The sequence below is a fragment of the Neovison vison genome, chromosome 13 (assembly GCF_020171115.1).
Source record: "Neovison vison isolate M4711 chromosome 13, ASM_NN_V1, whole genome shotgun sequence".
Lineage (NCBI taxonomy): Eukaryota > Metazoa > Chordata > Mammalia > Carnivora > Mustelidae > Neogale > Neogale vison.
In genome coordinates, this window is record NC_058103.1 from 93,242,454 (window position 1) to 93,268,294 (window position 25,841).

Sequence of the window (25,841 nt, forward strand, 5' to 3'; positions counted from 1 at the left end):
TTCATCCCCGGAACATTCACCCCTTCTCTTGCACACTGACTGGCAGGGGGTCTGTGAGTCAGAGGACGTGGGATCTTGTCCCATTTTGTTACTTGCCCTTCTCATGACCTTGGTCAGGTCCATTAGCTCCTCAAGTCTTCAGTTCTGTCCTAAGTGAAGTGCTGTTCACTTTGGTGGTAGCTTAGGAATGAAGAGGAGCCCAAGTCCCTTAGAAAAAAGACATCCCACACACATTACCTGGTTTTTTTTTCGCATGTGTCTTACACTGCCTGGTGGTCTGTGACTAGGAAGTTATTGATGTGACCTGAGTTACTCACAAGTCGGGCTTTTGTGTCTCCTGCTCATGCATTCCACCACCCAAGTCAATAGAGAAGAAGACAGGAGAAGACCAGTATTCCTAAGATGTCCTTTCTCTGCTCACATCAGGGTGACCCTGCTTTGTGATCTTGGCTCCAAGTTACAGCTACTATGGTAGCAGTTTTCTGTGTTGTGTTAACCCCTTTAGCAGAGGCCAAAATGTGGTCCTGGGAGTAGCGATGACTTCCAGCAGAACATTCATTCCTCACTATTCTGTTTTTGTCCCTTTTTGTAGAAGTTCCTTGGGATCAGGATAATTTTCTTCCTTGACATCTTTTCCTAGTGCATATCCCTCTGTCCCAATGGGAACCCAAGAAATATTGCTAAGAGGCAATGCTCATTCCACGCTGGAATCTGATTTCCAAGGGTCCCTTACTTACAAAAAATCGACATCTGCAGAAAGGAGATGGTTTCCCCTATCACGGTCCCTGGCACAAAACTGCCAGACGCATAGTGCCACTCTGGAGGTTGCATGATGGGGTGCTTATCTGAGCGGTCCATCCACCTGCCCGAGGGCTGGGCCACCCCCTACTCTCAGCCCTCAGCACCCCTGAGTGGAGGCTGCTGCATGATCATCACCTTCATTGTGCTAGCATTGCATTAAAGCTCTACTACTTGAAATGATACCAAATGGTCTCAGATAGTGTCCTAAATGAGTGGACAGTTTCCGAAAGCAACCAACTTAGCTTGTGAGTGATTTGCTTTTAACTTCTGTGATTCATCTACATTGAAACTTTGTGCCTCAGGCCATGGCATGTCAGCACTGCCTCTAGGAGGAGTGGATTTTGTCCTTGGTTTCTACCTACAAAAGCTCGTACTGTTGAATGTAAATTCTCCTGAAGTTGGCCTTTACATTTCCGCTTAAATAAACACTCCCGTCTTAGGAGTGACACCAGTTTAGTTTGTGCAGGCTCCAGCCCCTGCTTTAGCCACTGGCCTCTGAGCCCTCCTCCCCTTCCAAGTACTCTCCCTATGCCTGCCTCCCGCACCGCCACCCCATAATTAGTGCTTTCCCAGCTCTGTCAACTTGTCAGTCCACAATTATGATTTATAAATATCCCACAGACAAGAACGGCAAGCAGTATGAAGTTCTGCTCTGGAATATTCTGTATGGCAGATTGTTAATATGGTGAGAATTGGGAGTAAGCTTGAAAAGAGACCGTAAGTGTAGGAGGGTAGGAGGAACTGCCCACAGCTTCTGCTGGGAAATCTCACCTCCTGCTTGGGTGGGGCCCACAACAGCAGGCTAGGGGCCTGGCAGTTTGTAAACAGTATTTTGTAAACCAGCAGAGTGCACGTTCAGAATCAGACTCAAGACAGGAAGAAACTTAGATCACCCATTTCACCAGGGAAGATGCCGAGACATTGGGCTGTTTGTACCAAGTCCTCTTTTAGGCTCCTTGTGTTGTTCTTGGCAGTGTTTTGAAATTTCCCAGGGCCTAATGTCAATTTTAATGAAACATAGATAAAGAATTTTACTTATCCTCTTACTTTTCCAGCTGATATGTATTTATACCCTAAGAATAATCTCAGTTAGATGATTATTTCTCCCCCAAATCATGTTGAACCAAAGTCAGCTCTCTTCCCCAGACACCAATGGCAGCCTTAGATTCCGTGTGACCTCCTGCAGCATCTGTGTGCCAAAGGACTGTGTCCCCTCTTTCCTCCTGGACCCAGAGCTGTGAAGAAAGCCAAGGTCTGACTTGCTCAGAGCTTCCTGGAATGGTCCTGGGGGCTGAAGCAGGCTCTCTTCACCCTTGTGCAGGCTTTGTGCCCATCTGCTCTCTGGGACTGTCTCAGATCGGCCGCATGAATCTCGGGATGGATGCCAGTACCTTCAAGTTTTATACCATGTGTGGCCTCCAAGAGGGCTTTGAGCCTTTTGCTGTCAACATGAACCGGGACGTTGCGATGTGGTTCAGCAAGCGCCTCCCGACGTTTGTCAACGTGCCAAAGGATCATCCCCATATAGAGGTAATGTTACACGTCGTGGATGGCCTAGGCAGGGCAGGTGGGCCAAGGCGCTAAGCTCCTGCTAATGCTCCTGTCAACAGGCAGCTGTATACCAAAGTCGATGCCCGGGCTGCCTCCCAACCACCGCCTTACTGGCCCTCCGAGCTGTCACTGTGGGCACGTTTACTGTGGCAGCTCAGGGGCATCTTGCAGACGGCACCCACCATGCCAAGACATCCTTGCAGATCGGTCTTTGGGCCTTTGCGCCACCGTATTTCCTCCAGATGTTTCTGTTCTGCTGTGGCCATATGAGTACGGTGTCCAAAGACCTTACGTGTTGTTTTCCTGAAAAATGTCAGTACCTGTACTCAAGATGATATGTCCCAGACCTAATTCTTTGCTCATTACACGATGTCTTTTAGGTCCTATATATTTCTGCGGGACCATGTCCAACGTTTTAAGCTGACATGTAGCAGTTGATTATGATACCCTCATCTTGTAGGAGGGAGCTAGAGGAAATTGTAAGGAGCCTGGTATAGGTGCTGGTTCTACATCTGCTTACCACTGTTTTCCAGTGCCCACCATGGTTTTGTTCATGGAGGGTGGGGGGGTGCTGCTAATGGAAAGTCAGGCAGATCTGCTCCCTTAAAGCATGAGACCCAGTGGTTTGCTTCCACATGACCATAAGTTCCCTTAACTCACCTTCCAGTGCAAACCCAACAAACACCAGCTCTTACTCCTCTCCTTTTTCCCACAGTCTTAAGTAGTAGAGACTTCTTTGTATGATTCTTACCTGGTCAGCACTTGAGAAAGCTGGCTCATAAACTTTTGAGGTCAGGAACCCCTTTGACAAACTGATGGAATCTGGAGACCCTGTTAGAAAAATATAAACATCACAAAAAAATAGGTAAGGACACTCAGAGACCTCAGGATAAGAACTGTTCTCTAGAACATAGGGAGATACTTAGACCATAAGAAAATTAGTATAAGTCTTACTTCACTTTCCCTTCCCCTCCCCACCATACACACAGACATTTTTAAAAAACCAGCTTTGCTCTTTCCTTCTCCAGCCCCAGCCCTTGCAATGCTGTGCCCTGGCATTGGGAATTTCCCCAGTATTTAGAGATCCCTCAACCCTCAGGCTGTGACTGGGGTGGGGCTGGGAAATGTGCCAGGTGGGAGATTACCTCTCTGAGGGTACCGTAATGTCTTTCCTAGAGCTTTGGGCATTCTGTAATCTTTTTCCTTAAATAGTCTTTGCCCGCTGACAATGGAAGTCTGTGGAAACACTTTCTCCTTTAGCCACTCGCTCCCTGACCTGAAAGGTCCTTGTGGGCATATGACAGACGGTGTCATCCAAATACCACCCCTTCTGTTACACCTGTTCTCCACCCTTGATCTTGCAGAAAACCCAGTGGGCAGGTTCTGAAATCCCTCATTTCTTCGGCCAGAGGCAGATCTGTTATTTTCTGTGGAGCAGGATCCAAGTAATAGTGAGAGGAACGGTTTGGCTATCATTGGTGACAACTTTTAGAGTTCACAGAAAGCCGTGACACATGGAATAGCAATGAGGGAAGGAGGGACAAGGTCAAGGCAGGCGCCCAGATGTATCAAGTAAGGACCCATGATGTTTCCAGGTCGTGAGGATCGATGGCACCATGGACAGTCCTCCATGCCTCAAGGTGACCCACAAGACATTTGGCACACAGAATAGCAATGCCAGCATGATCTACTGCCGCCTGAGCATGCCCGTCGAGTGCCATTCCTCCTTCAGCCACAGCCCCTGCCTGGACAGTGAAGCTTTCCAGAAAAGGTGAGGGCAAGCCCCGCCCCCATCCCCCGCACCACTCTCGCAGGTGCTCCTCCTGTGTTCTGTAAAGTTGGCTTTCCCTCTCTGTTTCTTGCTTTGCCGGAGCACGAGTGGGTCAGGTTCTCTCTGCTTTTGGTCAGGTAAAGAAACAGGAACGTATGTTGTGTGCATGTGTGCGTACACAGGCACGGGGTAGGTGTTGGTGCAATTCATAGTTAGCAGACAGGTCAAGCCAAACAGGGTCATGTCTAGTGGAAAACTTTCTGCTCTTCTTGAGCCCTCTGGGTCCTCAGCCTTCCTGCAGCCTATAAATCCTATGTTTCTGGAGGAAAAGGAATATAAGTGCATAAGAGGGTACAATTGTCATTGCTTTTGTGTGAAATCAAAGCCTCTAGAGGCAAATACTGCCTTCTTTGTATAACTGTGGCCAGTGTCCAACCCGGACTTCTTCCTTTCCTGATAAGGAATATGTTCCTTGCTGTCTTTCTTCAATGTCTATTTTTTTTAAAGATTTTATTTATTTATATGACAGAGAGAGACAGTGAGAGAGGGAACACAAGCAGAGGGAGTGGGAGAGGGAGAAGCAGGCTTCCCGCTGAGCGGGGATCCCGATGTAGGGCTCGATCCTTGGACCCTAGAATTATGACCTGAGCCAAAGGCAGATGCTTAACAACCACACTACCCGGGCTCCTTTTCCTTTAATGTCTATTTCTAATCATTGATGTATGTCTACCCCTCTGGAGCTGTCTTATCCAGGTTTCCTCTAGATTTTCCCTTTGTACATGGTTTTAAGCAAGTACAGCTGCTTGAAAGAACAGGACGGGGTATTCCGAGGTATCCCTGCCCACATGATTTCGATCTTCCCTCCTTCCCCCCAGCTCTGACTTACCAGCTGGGCTGAGAGACAGGAATGGGAAGTCAGAACTTTGGCTTGTGGTAACAGATTACAAATGCCCAAGACCAGTTGGGATCGCTCATGTATAGGAAATCATTTTCTAAACTTGCCTTTGTCATTAAAGGTAAATCAACTGCCTGTCAGAGTTGTGGAATTCTCTATACAGCTGAATAACTAAAACATTCGTTATCTTCCCCCCCCAACCCCTGCCCCAGGAAACAGATGCAAGAAATACTCTCTCATACGACAACGGTAAGTAAATGTGCTCAATTACGGTTTTAATTATTTGATTCTTTGTTGTGCCTGGTAATATGCCCGTTACAGCAAAGATCTGTCTAGAGATCCTGTTTAATTGCCAATTACTGTGTCTTTTAATATCCATCTTGATGCTTCCAGAACACATCTCCGACATTTCTCAAATGGGGAAAAGGAAGACAGTCATTCAGTACAAAGCAGAAGTTCCACCTGGAGCTCCTAATTGGGCACCATTGTGTACTTGTGCCCATTGGGCAACAGGGACGGCTCTGCCTTTCTGATTGAAATGAACAGGGAGTGGGGGGGGGAGGCTCTTTCATAGAGTCCTTTTGTTTGTTCTTTTATGTAAACTTCTATGAATCAACTCTCCCATCTCTCTGAGCAGTGCCAGGAATAATGTTGAAAGCAATCAAGTGAGAAGCGGGCGCAGGGAAGAGTCCAGATGATGGAAGCTGATTTTTGTCCCTTTTCTCTAGCTAGACAATAGGCAGAAAGCAACACTTGCTAATTTCCTTCTTTCTCTCATTCTTCTTTAATACCCCCCCCCAAAAAAAGGCTTTGGAAGAAATGCACGTCACCCCTTCTATAAAGTTATCCTGTAATCCCAAGGTGGTGGGTTAACCATGATCAGGAATAACATTGTTGCTACAAGATGGACAATATGATGCCCTCTGAAACACAGGACAAATGACCTGCCCAAGATCATACAATTAATAGCTGCCAGTGGCAAGATTCAAGCCCCAATTTGTCTGGCTGACTCTTATCTCCTAATCAACAAAATACAACAGACTACCCATAAAAGTAACTTCATTGAGAATAGATGTGCTCGATTTCATAAAGAAAACGGTGAAGTGGTGCCTTAGGTCAAGTGCTTTAGCTATTAGCATGGCATAGTGGGACACTGCACAGATCATAACAATGCCCGCCAAGAACTCCTGTAGTTCTCAACACAGACTGTCCCCAAGCCACATACAATGTGGGCTTTTTCTTTTGCAGCGTCTTTTTCATGACTTTCAAAAAACAACAACATAAACACTTTGTACTTCACTATAGAAGTGGAAAGTATAGCAGGAGTCCCCCTGTCCTGTCTCTGAGGACAAGGGCCGTTTGTGCCTAGGAGAGGGTGAGGGTTCTGTCCTGACCATTCTGAACGGCAGCTCCCCTGATTTCATCAGTAGCATCTCTGGGTGCAAATGGTGATAGATTAAGTGCTCAATTGTCTCAGTGTTAATGTACCATAGAAAAGGGAAGAATAAGGAAGCTGGATTCTCTCGTCAGCCCATCCTAAGTCTGGGGTGCAGCACCGTTCGGCTCTAGAGCTATGTGTACTTGTTGAGAAAAGAGAGCCAAGTGGGCTTCTTTATTGTTTCTGTCAATTTTGCGCCCCCCCCCCCCGCAGCTGGGGACCATTCACTTCCTTCTGTGGTCTCTCCCCAGCAGTGCTACTATGCAATCCGCATCTTTGCTGGACAGGACCCCTCCTGCGTCTGGGTCGGATGGGTGACACCAGACTATCACTTATATAGTGAAAAGTTCGACCTGAATAAAAACTGCACAGTTACTGTCACTCTAGGGGATGAAAGAGGCCGGGTCCATGAAAGGTAAGGGGGTCTCCCAGTGGGCGGGGTCAGCCACCAGGCTCCTCACTTCCCCCCACCCCCCAGCTGTCTTATTTCTCCTTCCGCCCAATACCCCAAAAGAAGGAAACATCCCCATGTCTATGAAAAAGGAAAAGTGAGGCACAGGTTTAAAAATCCTTTACCAAACAGGGAGTACTGTGGCAGAAATGTTATTAGTGAAAATCTAGGCTTATTTCATCACGTGTGTAAAACATGACCCAGGGGTGGGAGAGGCTAATGGACAATTGGGACACTGTGCTCCCTCTCAAACACATCTCTCTCAGTTCTGGGTAAGCCCCAGTTTTGACAACACCAAAATGAGACAGAGAAATATCCCTGGGTGCCTGAAAGAAGTTAATTCAGAAGAAATGAAAAGATGAACTACATCACATAGCCACTCATTGACCCCAGACTCCTCATCCTAAGGATATAAGGTGTCTAAAGGCATAAAGAAACATAAAAGAGAGACAGCAGACTCATGAATAATAACCACTGATAGAAATTAGGGATCTTGTGGGAAAGCGTATTTTATTTATTTATTTATTTATTTTAAAGATTTTATTTATTTATTTGACAGAGAGAGATTACAAGTAGGCAGATAGGCAGGTAGAGAGAGAAGGAGGAGGAAGCAGGCTCCCTGCTGAGCAGAGAGCCCGATGCGGGACTCTATCCCAGGACCCCGAGATCATGACCTGAGCCGAAGGCAGCAGCTTAACCCACTGAGCCACCCAGGCGCCCGGAAAGCATATTTTCAGTATACCCATGGCTTCCCAATGGTCCACTGAGTTGGGAAGAGGGGGGAGGGGATTGCCACCAGAGAAAGAATCTCTGGCCAGCCATGCCCCAAAGAGACCCAGGAGACCAGGCTTTGTGTCCATCCAAGTGAGACTTAAGAGAGTGTTTCCCAAACAGACATGTTTTCTAGTGTAATAAGTTGTCTCCCAAGCTGGTCTTTATCCCTACAAATTCAGGAACATTTTGCAGCCGATATCCTTTCAATGTTCCTGGCTTATCAAAGACTGGTGGCCAGAGAGGTCCCCAAGCATCGCTGTGTCATGCGGGACCACTGTGGGCAGGTGGTGAAGAGCAGACTCTAGAAGCAAACTGCCTGGGTTTTAAACTGGGTTCCAGAACTTAAAAAAGGTGGGACTTTGGACCACTTAACCTTACTGGGCCTTAGTTTACTCATCTATAAAATGAGGATGATAGATCTAGTCTCCTAAAGTGATATTAGGATTAAATGAGATAATGCATAGAAAAACGCCTGAAATAGTGCCTTGACCCAGGCACTGAATAAGCATTACTCTTATTACCACTCCTGAAAGTCTTATTGCAAGACCCAGAATAGATGCTATAAACAACATGCCGTGTCTTGTTGGGTTAGAAAGGAAGCAGGCAAAAGCAGTCAAAAGACTTTGCTCTTTAGCCAGAAGAACCAAAGGTTGCTGTGTCTATCCCAACTGGGTTTATTGCTCGAGTTTGCTGGCTCCGCCACACCAGTCAGATTACTTGATTTATCGGAGCATTTATTGAGTCACATTTATTTTGAAAATCGACAGGTTAGCATCTGGAACAAGACCCAGGAGGTAGGAGGTACTCAGCAATTCTTAGTTCTTTGTCTCGCAAATAAGAAATAAATACAGGATCGATTTTCAGATATTTGGAGGCATTTCAAATTTGGATCTTTAAAACATGACTAAAGCATGGCACTTTCCATTCCCATACTTCGATTTTAGGAATTGAATTCGACAGTAGGCATCCATGGACTTAGTACTCTCATCACTGAAAGGCAGGAATAGTATGGCTACAGTTTAACCTTTATGGCAATCTAGCAGTGGCTGACACTCTTTGGCTTTTAAATATGAATACCTATAATGGAGTTTACGCTGTGGGGAGAGGGAGACAGCCAGCTGAGAAATGCACCCTAGCTGTTACTAGTTACTAGTTACTGAAGAGTGCAGGAAGCAGAAATCCCAGGGGAGGGCCAGGTTGTGTGGGTCAAGGAGGTAGTTGGGCCTTGGAGACCACTTGTGACCTACTTTGCAAGTGTGCCCGAGCCTGCCATCCTCAGGATGGGGGCCTGAGTTTTCAAGGATATTACAGCCTTTTTCCCTGATGCAGATTTTTGCTCCTGCCTTTTATGCCGAATCCCTGTATAAAACAGCCTATGGTGGCTGCCCTCTCTGTACCTCCATCTCCTGTCTCTGAGGTGGGAATACAACCATGCCCACTATCTCTTTCCAAAAGGGGAACTGACACAGAGCCAGGAAACAGGTACCTGAACAGTATGTTCTTTGGATGAAAGTATCTTGCTAGATTGCCACATCCCTGAATTGAGTGGTCATGTCTGAGAAAATTGCGTTGAAGCTGGATGAATTTATTTAAGAAAAAAATTGTTGGGGGCTGACTGGAAAACTTCATCGGAAGGTTTCCAGGGCATTTCCTTGGGCCTTGACCTTATACCATCCCAGTCCAGATTCTGTGCCTCTTCCTCTCTTTGGCTTCTAGTGTGAAACGCAGCAACTGCTACATGGTCTGGGGCGGGGATATTGTAGCCACTTCCCAAAGATCAAGTCGAAGCAACGTGGACCTGGAAATTGGCTGCCTCGTGGATCTGGCGATGGGCATGTTGTCTTTTTCCGCCAATGGGAGAGAACTCGGCACCTGCTACCAGGTAAGGGTGGCTCTGGGTTCGAGCCAGCAGTGCCCCCAGCCTGTGTGTTTACAGCTGTGCTCCTCATTTTCCAGGTTCAACATTCCCACCACAGCCTGGGGGGGTTGATGAGCCCATGTGGTGTGTAAGCCATCGAGGAAAAGAAACAAGAACAAAAATGACTTCGTTTTTACAAGGAGAAAATGGGGGAATTGTCATTATTTATTGGTTGATCAGATAAGAAGTCTTCTCTTTTTGTGATGGTCTCTGAAAAGTGATTGATTTATTCTGCGAACATTTCTTAGGCAGCTTTTATGTTACCTGTAGCATACAGGATGCAAAATCTAAAATGTAAGCAGAGATACTCCTTGCTTTAAGAAACTTCTGTGCTAAAATAGAGACTCATAAAAAATGACTAATGTGCCAGGGTGTATTCCTTTGGCAAAAAGGTGATGCTCATTCTTTATGAATTCCTTACAGGATCTTTTAAAAATGCATTTATATAAATGATATGTTTCTCTGTTTCATTGACTGTGAGCTGATAGAACTACTTGGGAAAACCATCAGCTGCACACATGTAGGTTCACTCTTCATTAACCACAAGAATGTTTACTCTTTGAGGCAGGATTTTCAGGCTTGATGGCCAGGTAAACTTGGGAAATGCCACATATTATATCCTCTTTCTGATGCTGGCAATGAACATTAGCACAGGAGAACTTTAAAAAATACTTTAGAAAGAAACCAAGCATTTCTCTTAATACTTAACCAAGAATAGTATTTTTTTTAACTTTAACAGTAGTAGTTTTCTGTTAAGTCTTGAGTTCTACAAAGCACATCTGGAAAAGGCTAAATTAAAGAATTAAATTTCTATGTTAAACTTTCTTGACACTCCCACGGTAGAATGGAGATATATGGAGAGTGTCATCCAAGTTCAGAGAGGAAGGAGCTCAGCTCCATTGAGAGTGGTGAGGGAAATGTTCTTTACAGAGAAACCTTGATTTTGAAGCAAAAAAGGAATTCTTCCATGAGAGCAAGGGGAAGTATACTAAGGTTGAAAGAATGGCACAGGAGGTATCTTCACGGAAATAAAGAAGCATAGGGTATATTTGAGGAACAATGGCCAGCCTAGTAGGAGGCCTCTCTGGTTAGTGGTGAGAAATTCATCTGGAAAGATAAGGAGGTATTGATGGGAATTGAGGAGCGCTTGGAGGTTTCTGACCAGAACAGTAACTCATAGCGTTTAAGGCAGCTTAGCTAACTCCAGCAGATAAAAGGCATCCCACTACTGTATAAATGGATAAAACCCCAGGTTCTACAGTTAGCCCCATGTCCAGCCTCCAGCCAAAAGCCTCTTGGCAGCCCTTTGTCTGGCCTGTGTTGGAGAGATGGCATCTAGAGGGGAGAGGTAAAGTAGCTGCCCCAAATTTGAATTGTTTGGTGACCAAAAACAGATGGACCAAACCCTTTCTGGTGTCCGGGGACAGCGTGTTGGCATGGGGGCAGATGCCGCCTCTCCAGCCCCTCCCCAACCCCCCAGGAAAGAGTGGCACCATCCACACCGCTCAGCAGGCTGGTCCAGCCACAGGGGGCCCAACTGGCCGCACCCAGCAGGAGACCTTTGTGGAAACCAGGCTTCACGGCCGAAAGTAAACTATTGGTCTTTAGTACTTTCTCATGATTCTGCCCCCGAGCCCCTGAGAATATGCTTATATACATTACTGCCATCCTTCAGAATCCATTTAGCTTTTTCCCATTAACTTTTGAAATGAGTTTGACTGAAGGGTTCTCCCCGAGCTGCAGAGAGCTCTGAAGCATCTAATAACTCGGAAGGCCAGCCAGGCTTCAGAGGGCCCTTACTAAAGCCAGGGCCTTGGCACCTGCAGAGACTCACTTGCCTCCAGGAAGAGCCCGTGCTGTTGAGGAAATGTCACAGCAGGGAGCAGGACACTGTGGCTGTTCCCATCCGGCTTTCAGGGCAACTCCAGGGTGATGCGGGGGCTGGTCCACTGTAGTCTCTGAGCAGCACGCTGGCACTGACAGACCCAAGATGCCTCCCCCCACTGTGTGCATGTAAATCCTGCCGTCTCTGCTCAGGAGCACCATTGAAGGGGTTTGGAGGGTGCCAGGGCTCAGCACGGGAACCCCCAGGAGGAGGCTCACACCCGGCCAGCCCCCTTGCCATTCCAGGCGAGACCCTCCCCTATCCAGCTGTGCAGCTGGTCCCCCGGCCGTGGGGTGATTGTTATTCTGCAGCTGTGGCCATTTTCATTTTTCAATTATCTCAAGAGGAGCAGGGCAGCAATATTTATATGCTGGCTTTCTATTCGGGAAGACCAGTAACCAAAATAATGAGTGGAGGATTCTCTCAGATGGCGTTGCTAGAACAGCCATGCAATTTGAAAGCTCTTTTTGTCGCACTTAATGTAATCATGGGAGAAATGAGAAATAAAATGTGTGTTGAAGAGCTCTTCCTCGGTTCTTGCCCACCCTGGCCACGGAGAGCCCGCTATAAGGCTCCGATTGACGAGAGGGGTTAGCTTTCAATTCAGGCCAGTTCCTGTGCCCTGACCTTCACACGTGATCAGAAATAGAATGTCTATTATTGCCAAGACAAAAGAGATCAGCCAGTGAGAAAAAGGTACCTTAAATACAAAAGGGGAAAACCCCATGGCACTTCCCGGCAGACTCAGATCTAGGCCCCTGCTCACATGACAGCGGAAGTTCTCCATCCAGAGGCCAGCACTCTGGTCAGTAGCCATCCCTGTACCTGAACTGGAACCTGGCACCCAGGACGCACATGTGAAGTATTTGTTGCCAGACTAGCCAGCCTGGCTGGGAGGCCACCATTTCCGTGTCTTACTTGCTGCTTACAGTTTACCACAAAAATTAGCAGCTTAAAACCAATACATTTGTTATTTCACAGCCCTGGAAGTTTGGGTTCTTCACTCAGGTTCTCACCAGGCCAAAATCAAGACATCCACGGGGCCAAACTGCCTCTCTCTGGAGGCTCTGGGAGGAATGTATTCCAAGCCCATTTGGGTTGTTGTCAGGATCCAGTGTGGTTGTAGGCTGTGGCTTAAGGTCTGTTTTTCCTTGCCTGCCTTTTTTTCTTGCCTTATCTCTCTGCTCCCAGAGGTGCCCACATGCCTTCTCAAGTGGCCCCTTCGATCTTCAAAGCCGACGAGAGCAGGTGCTCTTCTCATTCTTTAATCAATCTGACTTCACCTTCTGCCCCAATAAGAGAGAACACCTGCTTTGTAAGGGTGCCTGTGATTAGATTAGGCCCACAAGGATAATCTCTCCATTTTAAGGTCAGCTGGTTAGGAGCCTTACTTCTATCTACAGAATTTCTTTTGCCACATATCATAGACAATCCTAGGAATAACCCCGGAGGTCAAGAAGGCCACCGAGGATTCTGTTTTTACACCCCAGCTGCCCTTTTTATCCTCCTCTACACCTATGGTAAGCCCACACTTGTGTGTTCTTCTTTTTTAAGTAGTTGAAGATAAAATTCCATTGTTCATCATGGTGGGAATATACTGGGCATGGTAGAAATAAACTCACCCCCGGGCATCTAATGCTTTCAAAGCCCCTCCTCTTTGCCAGGGAGTTTGCGGAAGGCCCTAGCATTTGGCTGAGTAGTTTATGAAGTTTGTAGGGACCAGTCCTGAGGGAACTGAAAACACACTACCCTCTTTAGCCTGTAGGTCCCAGTACTAGTGTGACTTCATTCAGCATAGAAAACCTTTGGGCTTTAATGCATTTTTTTGTCCCCATGAGATCAGATTTGTGGACTTCTTGCTCGTCCATATGAAATATCCCAGCCACCAGAGCTCTGCTTCCTGAAGCTTACAGTGACTTGAGCATCGCTAATTCTTCTGAATGTCACGTATCAGATTTCTGAGAAATTGGGGCCAACGTAGGATGTATTGAATCAAAATTTCCTATTGCTGTCTCCCCCTGCTGCAAACTCAAGGTCTGGCACAAAGGGGATTGATAATAGGTACTAAATAACTATTCATTAAATGTCCTTTACAAAGCTTATTTCAGACATTGCCAGGCAGTTCTAAAAGCACCATCACCACATTTTGGTTTCATGGGCATTTATGCCTTCATATGGTCCATGGATACCTAAAGCATTAGGCATAAACCGAGTGTTTATACTTAGCACACGAGCCCCTGTGTATCAGGAGAGTTCACTGTGTGCTGAACACAAGTCTGCTTTAACCAGTCTGACAACCTCTTTCATCATGAGCGAGTTATAGCACTAGACCATGTAGTCTTGTAAGTCACTTACAGCCATGAAAATGTGTGTTTTTATAAACCTTAGGTCTAAACGCATTGAAGAAATGCATTTTTAAAAGGAGGCTTGTAACCAAAAACTCTGACCAAAAGAAACCTCTTTATTCATTTTCTATTACTACGTAAGGAATGACCAAGGTAGTGACTTAAAACAGCACACCCTGATGATCTACAGTTTCCATGGGTCTGGAGTGGAGACACAGCCCAGCTGGAACCTTGACTCCATTTCATAAGGCTATAAGCAAGATGTCAGCCAGGCTGCATTCTTTTCCAAAGCTCAAGGTCCTTTTCTGAGCTCATGTGGTTGTTAGCAGAATTCAGTTGCTTGCGTTTGTAGGTTTCAGCCTCCATTTTTTGATGGCTGCAGCCAGGGGCATCCTCAATCCCATGATACCCTCTGAAATTTCCCCTCACATGGCCTTTCACAGGCCCTGTTACAACAGGGTATCTTCCTTCTCCAAAGCCAGGTGGAGAACCCTCTCTATAGTCTGCTGACATACAGTCTTTTATACTGTAGCCAAACCAAGGGAGTAACAATTTCTATACCTTTGCTATATCCTATTTGCTAGAAACAAGACACAGGTTCTAGGGGAGGGGGCTATACAAGAGAGTGGCTCCCTGGGGACCACCTTAGGGTATGTCCATGCTATCCACCATCCCCTAATTGCAAGAGACTTTCAAGAATTTCTTAATGTCTGAATTGACTTGAAGGCAAAGGACTTTGGTTGGTAGAATTAAAATCCCTTAGCTTCTTCCATGGTCTTCCTAGTCTGAGCCCCTACATCCCAGTGGGCAAGTGATAAATGGAGTCCCCGCTATCATAAATAAATCCACACCCTTCATGTTAGTGACAGCTACAAGACAGTCAGTGAATCCCACACTATTTAATGTAGGAGCTAGAATCCAGAGTGGGAATGAGGGTGGAGAGAAGTCCAGAGAATCCAAGTAAAATGAAGAGGTTTTAAGAAAAGGAGACAGGCTTGGGCACCTGGGTGGCTCAGCTGGTTAAGCCACTGCCTTTGGCTCAGGTCATGATCTAATCCCACATCAGTCTTCCAGCTCCTCGGGAGTCTGCTTCTCCCTCTGACCTTCTCCTCTCTCACTATCTCTCTTTCTCTCAAATAAATAAAATCTTAAAAAAAAAAAAAAAAAGAAAAGAAAAGAAAAGTAGACAGGCTCTGGAAGCAGAGCTGCCTTATGTTATTCCAGGGAAACACCTGCCTGTAAACCAGCAGTTCTCAACCAGGGGTGATTTTCCCTCTACGGGACATCTGGCAATCTTCAGAGACTTTGTTTTAGCTGTCTTGATGGTGGGGGTGGAAAGTACTACTGACATCTTCTGGGTGTGGGCCAGGGATGGCACAGAATATCCTGCAATGCCCATGACACCCCTTACAACAGGGAGTTATGCAGCCAAAAATGTCAACAGTGCTGAGGTTGAGAAGCCTGGTCATAAGACATCCCTTGGGCTTGCTTGATCAATGTCTGTTTGCCTTCCGAAATAACACCGAAGTCCTTGCACGACCCTCCATGATCACTTTCTGTGGGTAGGAGTGGTGAATAATGGCACGCAGGAAATGCCTGGCACTCAGGGTTTCCTGCGTGCCAGGCGTCTCCATGCTCTGGGAAGAGCCAGGACATCACATGGTTCCCTGACTATTAACAGCCATTGCCTTTGGGGGCACATTGGTAGCTCCCCACATGTGACCTTCCCCCACCAAGCCCTGGAAAAAGCTGTTGACTGCAGTTAACAGAGAAAATGAAAGAATGGATGATTCAGTTCCAAGTGAGAGAGTGACTAAGGTGGGGTGCAGTGACAGTCACTACTGGTACGCACCGGGTCTCAGAATTTCTGAGCAGCGGAGAAGGACCTACTGGCCAGCTGTCCTCTTTCAGCTAAGATTAGAAAGGGGGTGTTGATTAAAACCCTCAGTGACTTAGCCACCTGGGGTGACTTAGCCACCTCTCAATCTGTTTTGGTTTCCAGGTGGAGCCCAATACCAAAGTGTTTCCAGCTGTTTTCCTACAGCCCACGAGCACTGCCTTGTTTCAGTTTGAACTTGGGAAGCTGAAGGTATTATCTTCCCCTTTATCCAATGGCTATGATAACATAAGGCAGTATTGACCATTAGGGGAAAAATCCTAGGCTTCATGAAACAGGGGAATGCCTTCTCATACACTACCTCCCACCCCACCCCACTGACCAGGCCCTTGTACTTGCCTATGAAATTCTTGACAGAGGGTAGATTCCCATTTTCCTTTCTCATACTTCTACTGGGTGCCCAAAGAATTAATTGATGCTAAAATAGCCTATTGTGCAAGGCCTGAATTGGACTGGTAAACCCTTAAAGGTCTCAGGGTTCATCTCTCTGTAGATTATACTAACCATACTGGGGATCACGGGCCAGGTTGCATTGTCCAGGAACTGAGCACCTCTGTAGTGCACAGGCGTTTCCCCCTCAACGCCTTTCTGCCTTGCCCCAGAACGCGATGCCCCTGTCAGCGGCCATCTTTAAGAGCGAAGAGAAGAACCCAGTTCCACAGTGTCCGCCTCGGCTAGATGTCCAGACCATCCAGCCCGTGCTCTGGAGCCGCATGCCCAGCAGCTTCCTGAAGGTGGAGACGGAGCGCGTGAGCGAGCGCCACGGCTGGGCGGTGCAGTGCCTGGAGCCCCTGCAGATGATGGCGCTCCACATCCCCGAGGAGAACAGGTAGCAGAGGAGCCCCAAAGGAGGCGGTAGGCCTGGCAGGCAGCGAGAGAAGGGAAGGAGCACCGTCCTCATGGGCCACAGGCCGTGCTCAGTTCATGGACTTCCCAGAAACTTCAGCTTCTCTCTCCCTTCCTCACTTGGATTCTTCACTTAGAAACAACAGGATATTCTCTACGATATGCCTGCTTCAGGTCTTCACCATGGCTCCAAGGGCCTGCAGTCAGGAACGTTTACATTCCTTTAATTAAAAACTCCAATGTGACCCTGAGATCTATGTTATTACCAACAAGAATGGGGGAAATGAGGCATGCCAGGAATGGGCTCCTGGGATTCTCCTGCTAAGGGGTACTCTTGATTATGGTCTACGTTACACCCCAACACTCTCACTTTCTGGCCTTGTAGCCTTGGGTAAATTACTCACAGAACTTACCTCCGGTTCCTCATGATACGCTAAAAGTGAATGACCACCCAAAGGACTGCTGGGAGAAACAAATGAAATTGTGTAGCATTGCTGTATGTAGTAAGAATTAAATGAACTTTATTGTTAATGTATTATCATCCCTTGATCTGTTGGATGAAAAACAAAGTAATGGGAAGTGGAAGGATTTGACACCTGCACACATCTCATTTAAGTATTCTACTGGGTCATGAACTGGCGAGACAGACTAGTGGAGGGCAGAAGTGGGAAAAGACAGGGGTGTGGCCAAGTAAGCCAATTGCAGGGGATCCTCAGACCCATGACGAGGAGAAAGACAAAACAGAAAACTTGAGCAGGGAGCAGAGATGATGGTCTCCACAATGAGGGAGCAACCCAAGGACTTCTAAACAGCCTTCTAAGGTCAGGAAGGAGAAAGTGAATTGATGCCACCTAAACTCAGGTGGGAGACTGTTTTCTGTCTGAACGAGAGTGCAGGTGTGTTTGTTTCCAGGGTAGGGAAAGCCCTGTGGATGAGGGTAGATTGGGACGAGACAGATGGGGTAGGAGGCAGATGGGCAGAGGGCTTTAGCTCCGTCTTCTGAGGAGCTCTTCTGTCAGAAAACAGAAGTCCCCCTTATACCTACACATAAGAAGACGGGATGCCTGGGTGGCTCAGTGGGTGAAAGCCTCTGTTTTTGGCTCAGGTCATGATCCCAGGGTCCTGGAATCGAGCCCTGCATCAGGCTATCTGCTCAGCAGGGAGCCTGCTTCCTCCTCTCTCTCTCTCTCTGCCTGCCTCTCTGCCTATTTGTGATCTCTGTCAAATAAATAAATAAAACCTTTAAAAAAAAAAAAAAGAGGACTGGGGCACCTCTATTACATACCTGAATATTTCTCAGTCTTTCAGTGGGGAGATTTTCCTTAAGAAAGAGGACTTTCCTATTTGGAAAACCAGGTCTTTAAGTCTTTCAGACTTTTGATATCCTTGTAGTTAGAGAAGGAGGACTATCAAGAACTGGGATATGGACCAGAACTGAGAAATGATAACCTGCAGGGGAAAGTGGGGTAGATACTCCTCCATCCTGGTATTCCCACTGGCCCTGTTGAGTCGGCTGTGATCCCTGGGGATTCAAAGAGAAGCACTCCCCTGAAACCCTGCATATTATTCTCCCCGATGAGTGGTTGACTGCTTGTCCCCATGTAGGTGTGTGGACATCCTGGAGCTGTGTGAGCAGGAGGACCTGATGCAGTTCCATTACCACACGCTCCGACTCTACAGCGCCGTGTGCGCCCTGGGAAACAGCCGGGTGGCCTATGCCCTATGCGGACATGTGGACCTCTCCCAGCTTTTCTACGCCATTGATAACAAGTACCTCCCTGGCCTCCTTCGCTCCGGGTTCTACGACCTCCTCATCAGCATCCACCTGGCCAACGCTAAGGAGAGAAAGCTAATGATGAAGAACGAGTACATCATTCCCATCACCAGTGCCACCAGGAAAATCCGCCTGTACCCAGACGAATCCAAGAGGCACGGGCTGCCGGGGGTGGGCCTGAGAACGTGCCTTAAGCCCGGGTTCAGGTTCTCCACCCCTTGCTTTGTTGTGACCGGCGAGGAGCACCAAAAGCAGAGCCCTGAGATCCCCTTGGAGATTCTCAAGACGAAGGCGCTGAGCATGCTGACGGAGGCGGTGCAGCACAGCGGGGCTCACATCCGCGACCCTGTGGGCGGGTCTGTGGAGTTCCAGTTCGTGCCTGTGCTGAAACTCATCGGGACCCTGCTGGTCATGGGGGTGTTCGATGACGATGACATCCGGCAGATCCTCCTCCTGATTGATCCCTCTGTGTTCGGGGAGCACAGTGTGGAGACGGAGGACGGAGCCGAGAAGGAGGAAGTGACTCAGGTGGAGGAGAAGGCAGTGGAGGCTGGGGAAAAGGCTGGCAAGGAGGCTCCCGTCAAAGGCTTGCTGCAGACCCGACTGCCTGAATCCGTCAAGCTGCAGGTAACTCAGGGCAGCCAAGTTCTCACCCTTGAAAAGAGCTGGGGAGGGTGACAGTGCAATTGGGAGGTCAGGCTGGGACTCAGGGCATCGGCCTAAACCTGGGGTATAGCACAGATGCCGAAAGAAAGCGTTCTCTGGTCATGCTTATTTCTGACTTTAGTATATGCGCTGCGGAAGCGAGCACTCATGCTTATTTCTATTTTTTTATTTTATTTTTATTTATTTGTTTGTTTATTTATTTATTTATTTACTCGTGCTTATTTCTAACGAAATGTCCTCCCTAGGTCAAAAGAAAAATACTAACCCTTACCCATAAGATAAGATAAAGATAAGATAGATAAAGATAAGATAAAATAAGATGCTTTATTTTTAAGATTTATTTATTTATTTGGGAGGGAGAGTGCAAGGGAGCTTAGGGGATGGAGAGCAGAGGGAGAGAGAGAGAGAAAAACCCAAGCAGACTCCACACTAAGCATGGAGACTAATGTGGGGCTCTATCCCAGAACCCTGAGATCAGGACCTGAGCCAAAACCAAGACTCAGACACCCAACCAACTGTGCCACCCAGGCGTCCCAAGGCAAGTGCTTTAGAATTGTTTTTATGGAACTAGTGATGGATTGGCCCTGATCTTACCTCTCACCTTTAGGACTAAATGGCTCCTTGGTGAGATCTGTCTAGAGAGGAGGCAGAGTCTTTGGCTATGGAACAGGCCAGAGGAACTGGCTCATAGGGTGGCCACACTCCCCACCTCTCATGTGTTGCCACGTTCTGATCACTAAGCCTGTGGGGACCCGTTGCACTGGTATTCAGGTCAACTGCCCTCTGAGCTAAGGAGAAGAATCATGCCCACCTAGAGCTGTGCCCTTGTCATCACTCAGGAAACCTCAACACTTCCTAAGCATAGTCTTACCAAATAAAAGCTAGCGTCGGTGATGCATTGAAGATGATTAGTTTTGTCTTCTGGGCCCTGAGAAAAGAGAAATGAAAGTGAACAGAGCAGAACAGTCTCTTCCACAAAGTCAGTCTGGCTCACGCATCCATTGGCCACTTACTGGCTCTATATGCTTGCCAAGTCCATAGTCTACCAAAGCCTTAGCTTTCCAATTTGTAAAATTTGGATGATAATATAATAAAACATAATATTCAGATTTGTCATTGTAAAATACAATAGGAAATGTATCTTATCATAAAACATATAATGATCTCCAAATGACTCTCCCTTACCCAGTGTTATGAGATTGGGAGATGGTTATTTGATGAAAACATTGCATCTAGAGGAGAAGCATAACAAATTTTACATATATACCTTCAACAATTTTATTAAAACAGGGCGCCTGGGTGGCTCAGTGGGTTAAGCCGCTGCCTTCGGCTCAGGTCATGATCTCAGGGTCCTGGGATCGAGTCCCACATCGGGCTCTCTGCTCAGCGGGGAGCCTGCTTCCTCCTCTCTCTCTGCCTGCCTCTCTGCCTGCTTGTGATCTCTCTCTGTCAAATAAATAAATAAAATCTTAAAAAAAAAAAAACAATTTTATTAAAACATACAAATGTGCTCTTCTGATGTGGATCCAAGCCCTCTTCTTTAATGCGAGTCCCTGACTGGTATGGAGAGTCCTCCCTTTTGCATCAGTGACACCTGTCACACTCAGTTTGATGTGCCTGATGGCCAGCTGAGGCATCTTTAGGATAGACTGTGGATTTAGAGGTAACTGGAAAGCAACCCAAGCACAGAATACTTCTAAATTCTAATGCTTCCCCCCAGTTTTTTTTTTTTTTTCGTAGTTGTCTAATTCATATCCACCATTTAGTCTTTTTTAAAAATTACAACTTGCCTTAGGGTGCCTGATTGATACAGTCAGTTAAGCATCTAACCCTTGGTTTTAGCTTCGGTGGTGATCTCAGGGTTGTGAGATTGAGCCCTGCATCAGGCTGTGCACTCAGCACAGTGTCTGCTTGAGCTTCTCTTTCTCCCTCTTCCCCTTCTCGCCACCCCGCTTCAAATAAATAAAAAAATCTTTTTTTTTATCTTTTATTTATTTATTTGACAGAGAGAAATCACGAGTAGGCCAAGATGTAGAGAGGGGAAAGCAGGCTCCCTACTGAGCAAAGAGCCCAATGTGGGGCTCGATCCCAGGACCCTGAGATCATGACCTAAGCTGAAGGCAGAGGCTCTAACCCACTGAGTCACCCAGGCACCTCTAAATAAATCTTAAAAAAAAAAAAAAAATCTTGCCTTTTACAGATGTTCCTTAGTCATTCAACTTGGTTGAAACTTTGTATTTCATTGGCACACATTCCTTCTAATTAAATGCTGTCACTGTAATCACAAGTGTGATGGGCATGGGCTCTGGCCTTGTTCACCTGGCTGAGGCAGAGCTGGGCAGATATGCCGTAGATTGTTCTGCTGCACAAGAACACAGGGGCTTTGCTGTCTGTGCCCAGACGGACTGGAGAGTGTCTGTTAGTCATGCAAAAGGTGAAGTGGAGAAAGGTTAATAAATATTACATATTTACTAATTAAATAATAAATATTGAGATATTTATTAACTCAATAAGTTATGGCTGTTGCTTAGTAGTAAAAGTTCAAATAATGATAAGATTAGTAATAGTAACTCTCTGAAAAAACTATTGACAGAAAAACAGTGCCAACAGAAAAAAAGAAAGGCAGAGAGGGGAACAGAAATCTTTAGTTCCCATCATTCAGAGCCAGAAGATGTCAGGAAGGATCCAGAACTCACCTGGGCAGTTCAGTGGCGGTTTCTACATGAAGAGGAGAGCCATGGAAGGACTCTCTTAGGAATGCTGTTCTCCCTCGCCACAGGCAGATTTATTCTGTCTTTGGTGGTTCATTTTCCTCTTATTCAGCTAAAGAGAGAGCTGTTGTCTGGATTCAGGCTGACTTGGATTCAAGTGATGTCTCTGTGGTTACTGTGTGACCCTGGGCAAGCCACTTAAAGTGCCCGAGACTCAGTGTTACCCTCTGTAAAATGGGGATGCCATCTGCTTCCCCAGTGTATACAAAATATTGTTAAATTAGGATAAATATATGCTTGTGTTGCAGATGTGTGAGCTCCTCAGCTATCTCTGTGACTGTGAGCTGCAGCATCGAGTGGAGGCCATTGTGGCATTTGGCGACATTTATGTCTCCAAACTCCAGGCAAATCAGAAATCCCGCTACAATGAGCTCATGCAGGCCTTGAACATGTCCGCAGCCCTGACTGCCCGGAAGACCAGGGAGTTCCGCTCCCCCCCGCAGGAGCAGGTGAGAAACTCTTCCTGAGCTTCCATGCCCTTCTTAGGAAAGAACTTGAACCTAACAGAGTAGGGCACATGAAACCTTTATAAGTCTGGGGCAGCCATGAGAATTGTGGGTGATTAAATGACCCAGCACAATGCCAGGGGACAGGTCTGGTCTTTTCCTAATGGCAATGAGGAACATCTGCCACTTATCCTAGATGGGGAAGAAAACCCATCCCAAACTGCACATGGGCATGGCTTCCTCCCCTCCCTGGCTCACTTGTACCCATTCCCCATCATGGAGTCGAAGACCACATCATTGTCAGGATCCAGCTTTCACAGCAGCAAGGATCTGCCATTAGAAGAATGTCTGTCCAGTCCTTGCAGAAGTCACTACTTTGTCAGAGATCAACAGAGCGTGGTCAACACTTCCCGACTGATGAGAGTGGACGGACAGTCTTCCTTGTCACCTTGCCCCATGACCAAGACCCTCACAAAGCCTCCCAGCCCCCGGAAGCTGGGAGAACAGGACTGGGCATATGAGGTCCCTTCTGTGAGGTACTGACTTCATTTTTTGCAGTACCCTGTGGCCAGCCTTGCCGGGAAGGCTCCTTTGAAAGGATGGAGAGTCCTGTGAGCACCTTGCGGAGGAGGGCAGGACGGCTGGTGGAATAGTAGTTTGCATTTGTCCGACTGCTCAGCTGTCGACATACATCTTGCAGGCTGCTTGGCCCCAGCTCCCTCAGTGTTCCAAGCAGAAGATCTTTCAGTGAAGACATTTGTTTTCAGTCTCTCAAACCAAATCTTTGGATCTTATCTATATTTAATAAGCAGCTTATCCATAAATTGTTGTCAGTATAATTACCACCATTTGATATTAGTGGAACAACTTGGTCTAATTACTTTCCTAATCTATTTTGTAGAACATAGATATTTATATTGGCTTTAAAATGAACCACAGCTCTTGGCTTTTAAAAGATTCACTTGAATGATAGTGGCCTTGAGAAGAGTAGGCGAAGCTTATCATCTCTTTGCTGGAGGCAAAATGAGAAAGCCCTTTCAATTGATGGGAGGAGGTAATTTGCACCCTGCTGAGGGAAGTGCGGGGAGTCTGAATTACTTTTGAAGGTTTTACAAATGTTGTCAGGCTGCCTTTAGACTGGCAACAGGTGCGTGTGAACATTTCCCATTTCGTTGGGCAGATGCTGACTCATTTTTCGTGAATAATGGGACTGGAGAAGGATGTGGTGCCTGGCTCCCCCTTCGCTCACTGTGTGGCCTTGGGCAATAGCCTTTCTATGTCTCAGTGGTTTTAGCTGCAAAATGAGGATGTTTGTTATCTCCCTCCCTCCCTTCTTGTGAGGATCCCATGAGATAACACGTTTAGGTGATAGAGGAGGTTATGTGACAAACAGTAAACATTCTATAATTGCTGTCATTAGCTTTGTGTTGGAGGTGTTGCATTTGCCTCATGCCATGCTCTATGACCTTCTGCCAGTGAATAGAATTTATGTCTCTTTTCTGAGGCATCTGTTTAACTCAGCTGGGATGCGTTGTCCATCTAACACTGTCCTCATTGACCCAGATTATGATCCTGGCTTCTGGGACGGCCACGCTAGCTCCTACCTCTCCTTTACCCTTGCCGCCTCCTTACCTTCTCTTCCACTGTCCCTGGGACCTGCCAGTACATCTTCCTTTTGCCTTCCCAGTAACCCAGTGGACGATCGTTTTGGATTTGTTTTAGATATTTATAACTTGAGAAATTCTTCCCTAAGTGTGTTAAACCATTGAATCCTGAGCAGACCTCGGAAACACAAAAGGGCTTAATAAAAACAGATTGCTGATCCCCCCCCCCCAAGTTTCTAATTCATTACCTCTAGTGTGAGGCCCTGGAATTTATACTTTTAGCAAGTTTCCAGATGATACTGATGCTGCTGGTCTAGGAATGAAATGAAAGAAGGGACGCTAATTGCTATCAAATTCAGCTGTCCAATCTACCGCCCATCTCAGTATTCATTTCTAGAAGGAACCTACCAACAGAGCTCTCTAAATAATTCAGACTTGAATATCAACAAAGGAGAATTTAGATCAATTTCAGGGGATAGCAATGCAAAATCACTTGGAAGATTGGCTGCATAAGAATTAGAATTTTAAAACAGTGATATAATTCTCTCATTGTTCTATAAACTTTGAGGAGAAAATAAAGGTTTTCAGCTTTGTATCCATGTAGTAGAGAGAGATTGAAAAAAAATCCTGCTTGGGGGATGTTACTAAGTGCAAAAGTAGGCAAAACTAAGATCAGTCCAACAGTTGTTGGCAAATTAGCCAGGCATAGTCAACAAACCGCTGACTTTAAAAAGGGCATCATTAAAGGGTATGCCCTGCAGAGGAGAAAATTCAGCTGAGTCCCCATTTGGTTTTCTGCCCTGCAGGCTTAGGAGCCCGTGCTTCCCCAGTGTCCTACCTAAGGAATGATCTTTCAGCAAAGAAATTAATTTTTTACTCCCAAGATCAATCTTCAAATTTTGTTTTTATTTAATAAACAACCTATCAATATATGTTGATATAATTACCATGTTTTAACATTGTAGCACAACCACAAAAATTACTTTCCTAACATGTTTTATGGATATTATTTTATTACAAGCAGTACTTCTGCCTACTTCCAAAAAGTTGTTTGCAGTAGTAGCTTTAAATAAGAAATAAGGATCTTCTGGGGCACCTGGGTGGCTCAATGGGTTAAGCCTCTGCCTTCAGCTCAGGTCATGATCCCAGGGTCCTGGGATCGGGCTCTCTGCTCAATGGCGAGACTCCTTCCCCCTCTCTCTGCCTGCCTCTGCCTACTTGTGATCTCTCTGTCAAATAAATATAAATAAATAAATAGAAATAAGGATCCTCCTAAAAACATTAAATATGGTTTTTTATGCTTTAATAAAAGGGATTGTAAAGTTTTTTTAACATAGAAATCCTAAACAGAAGGAGAAAATACTTAATATTTTAAGTAATCTGTTTTTATTAAGCCCTGGGATGTGGGTTACCCTGCCCAAGGCAGCCAAATGGACATCATCACCTCTAACTTCGCTTCTATCCCTCTAGATACTCACTGACTTCGGGTCGTGGGTCTTTAGAAAGAATTGAGACATTCCTGAATCTGAGAAGGAAATGAATGACTTCATTTTCACCAACTTGTCATTAATCTCTGATAGCATTTCTTTAATTATTCATGTAGACCACAAAGCAGATATGTGACTTTTCCGACAACAGAAATTGCCTGTTGTTTTTTTTTTCATGTTGTATTACAGTGGTTGTCATCCCTTGACATATTATTTATATTCATCACAGCTTCAAGATCACAGTGGATATGAGACTTGCTACTAGATTTTTTTTGTCTAATGAGTTAATAAACAAGTACATATGTTCCTATACCACAGGTTTCTTTTCTATGGTCTTGATAACTAGATCGCAGTATAAATTGTTTATGTAATTTTCTGTATTTGATGGTACATATTCAGAATATTAATCTGAAAAGTAATCAGGGGGTTTCAACAAACTGTCAGAATGGTCCATGGCATAAAAATAGTTAAGAATGCCTGAGACAAAACTGTAAGGGAAAAGATGATACTTTAACTACATG

The 25,841-nt window shown here is 46.0% G+C and overlaps 1 protein-coding gene across 1 annotated transcript in view; it reads left to right on the forward strand.

Moving 5' to 3' along the window:
* Window positions 1-25,841, forward strand: part of RYR3 (ryanodine receptor 3) — a 515,475-nt gene that overhangs the window by 325,218 nt on the left and 164,416 nt on the right. The window contains 9 exon segments of the mRNA XM_044230143.1: window positions 2,123-2,331; window positions 3,948-4,123; window positions 5,231-5,267; window positions 6,708-6,871; window positions 9,398-9,563; window positions 15,832-15,918; window positions 16,329-16,555; window positions 18,178-18,973; window positions 22,032-22,232. Of these exon segments, the coding sequence (XP_044086078.1) occupies window positions 2,123-2,331; window positions 3,948-4,123; window positions 5,231-5,267; window positions 6,708-6,871; window positions 9,398-9,563; window positions 15,832-15,918; window positions 16,329-16,555; window positions 18,178-18,973; window positions 22,032-22,232 (2,063 nt within the window).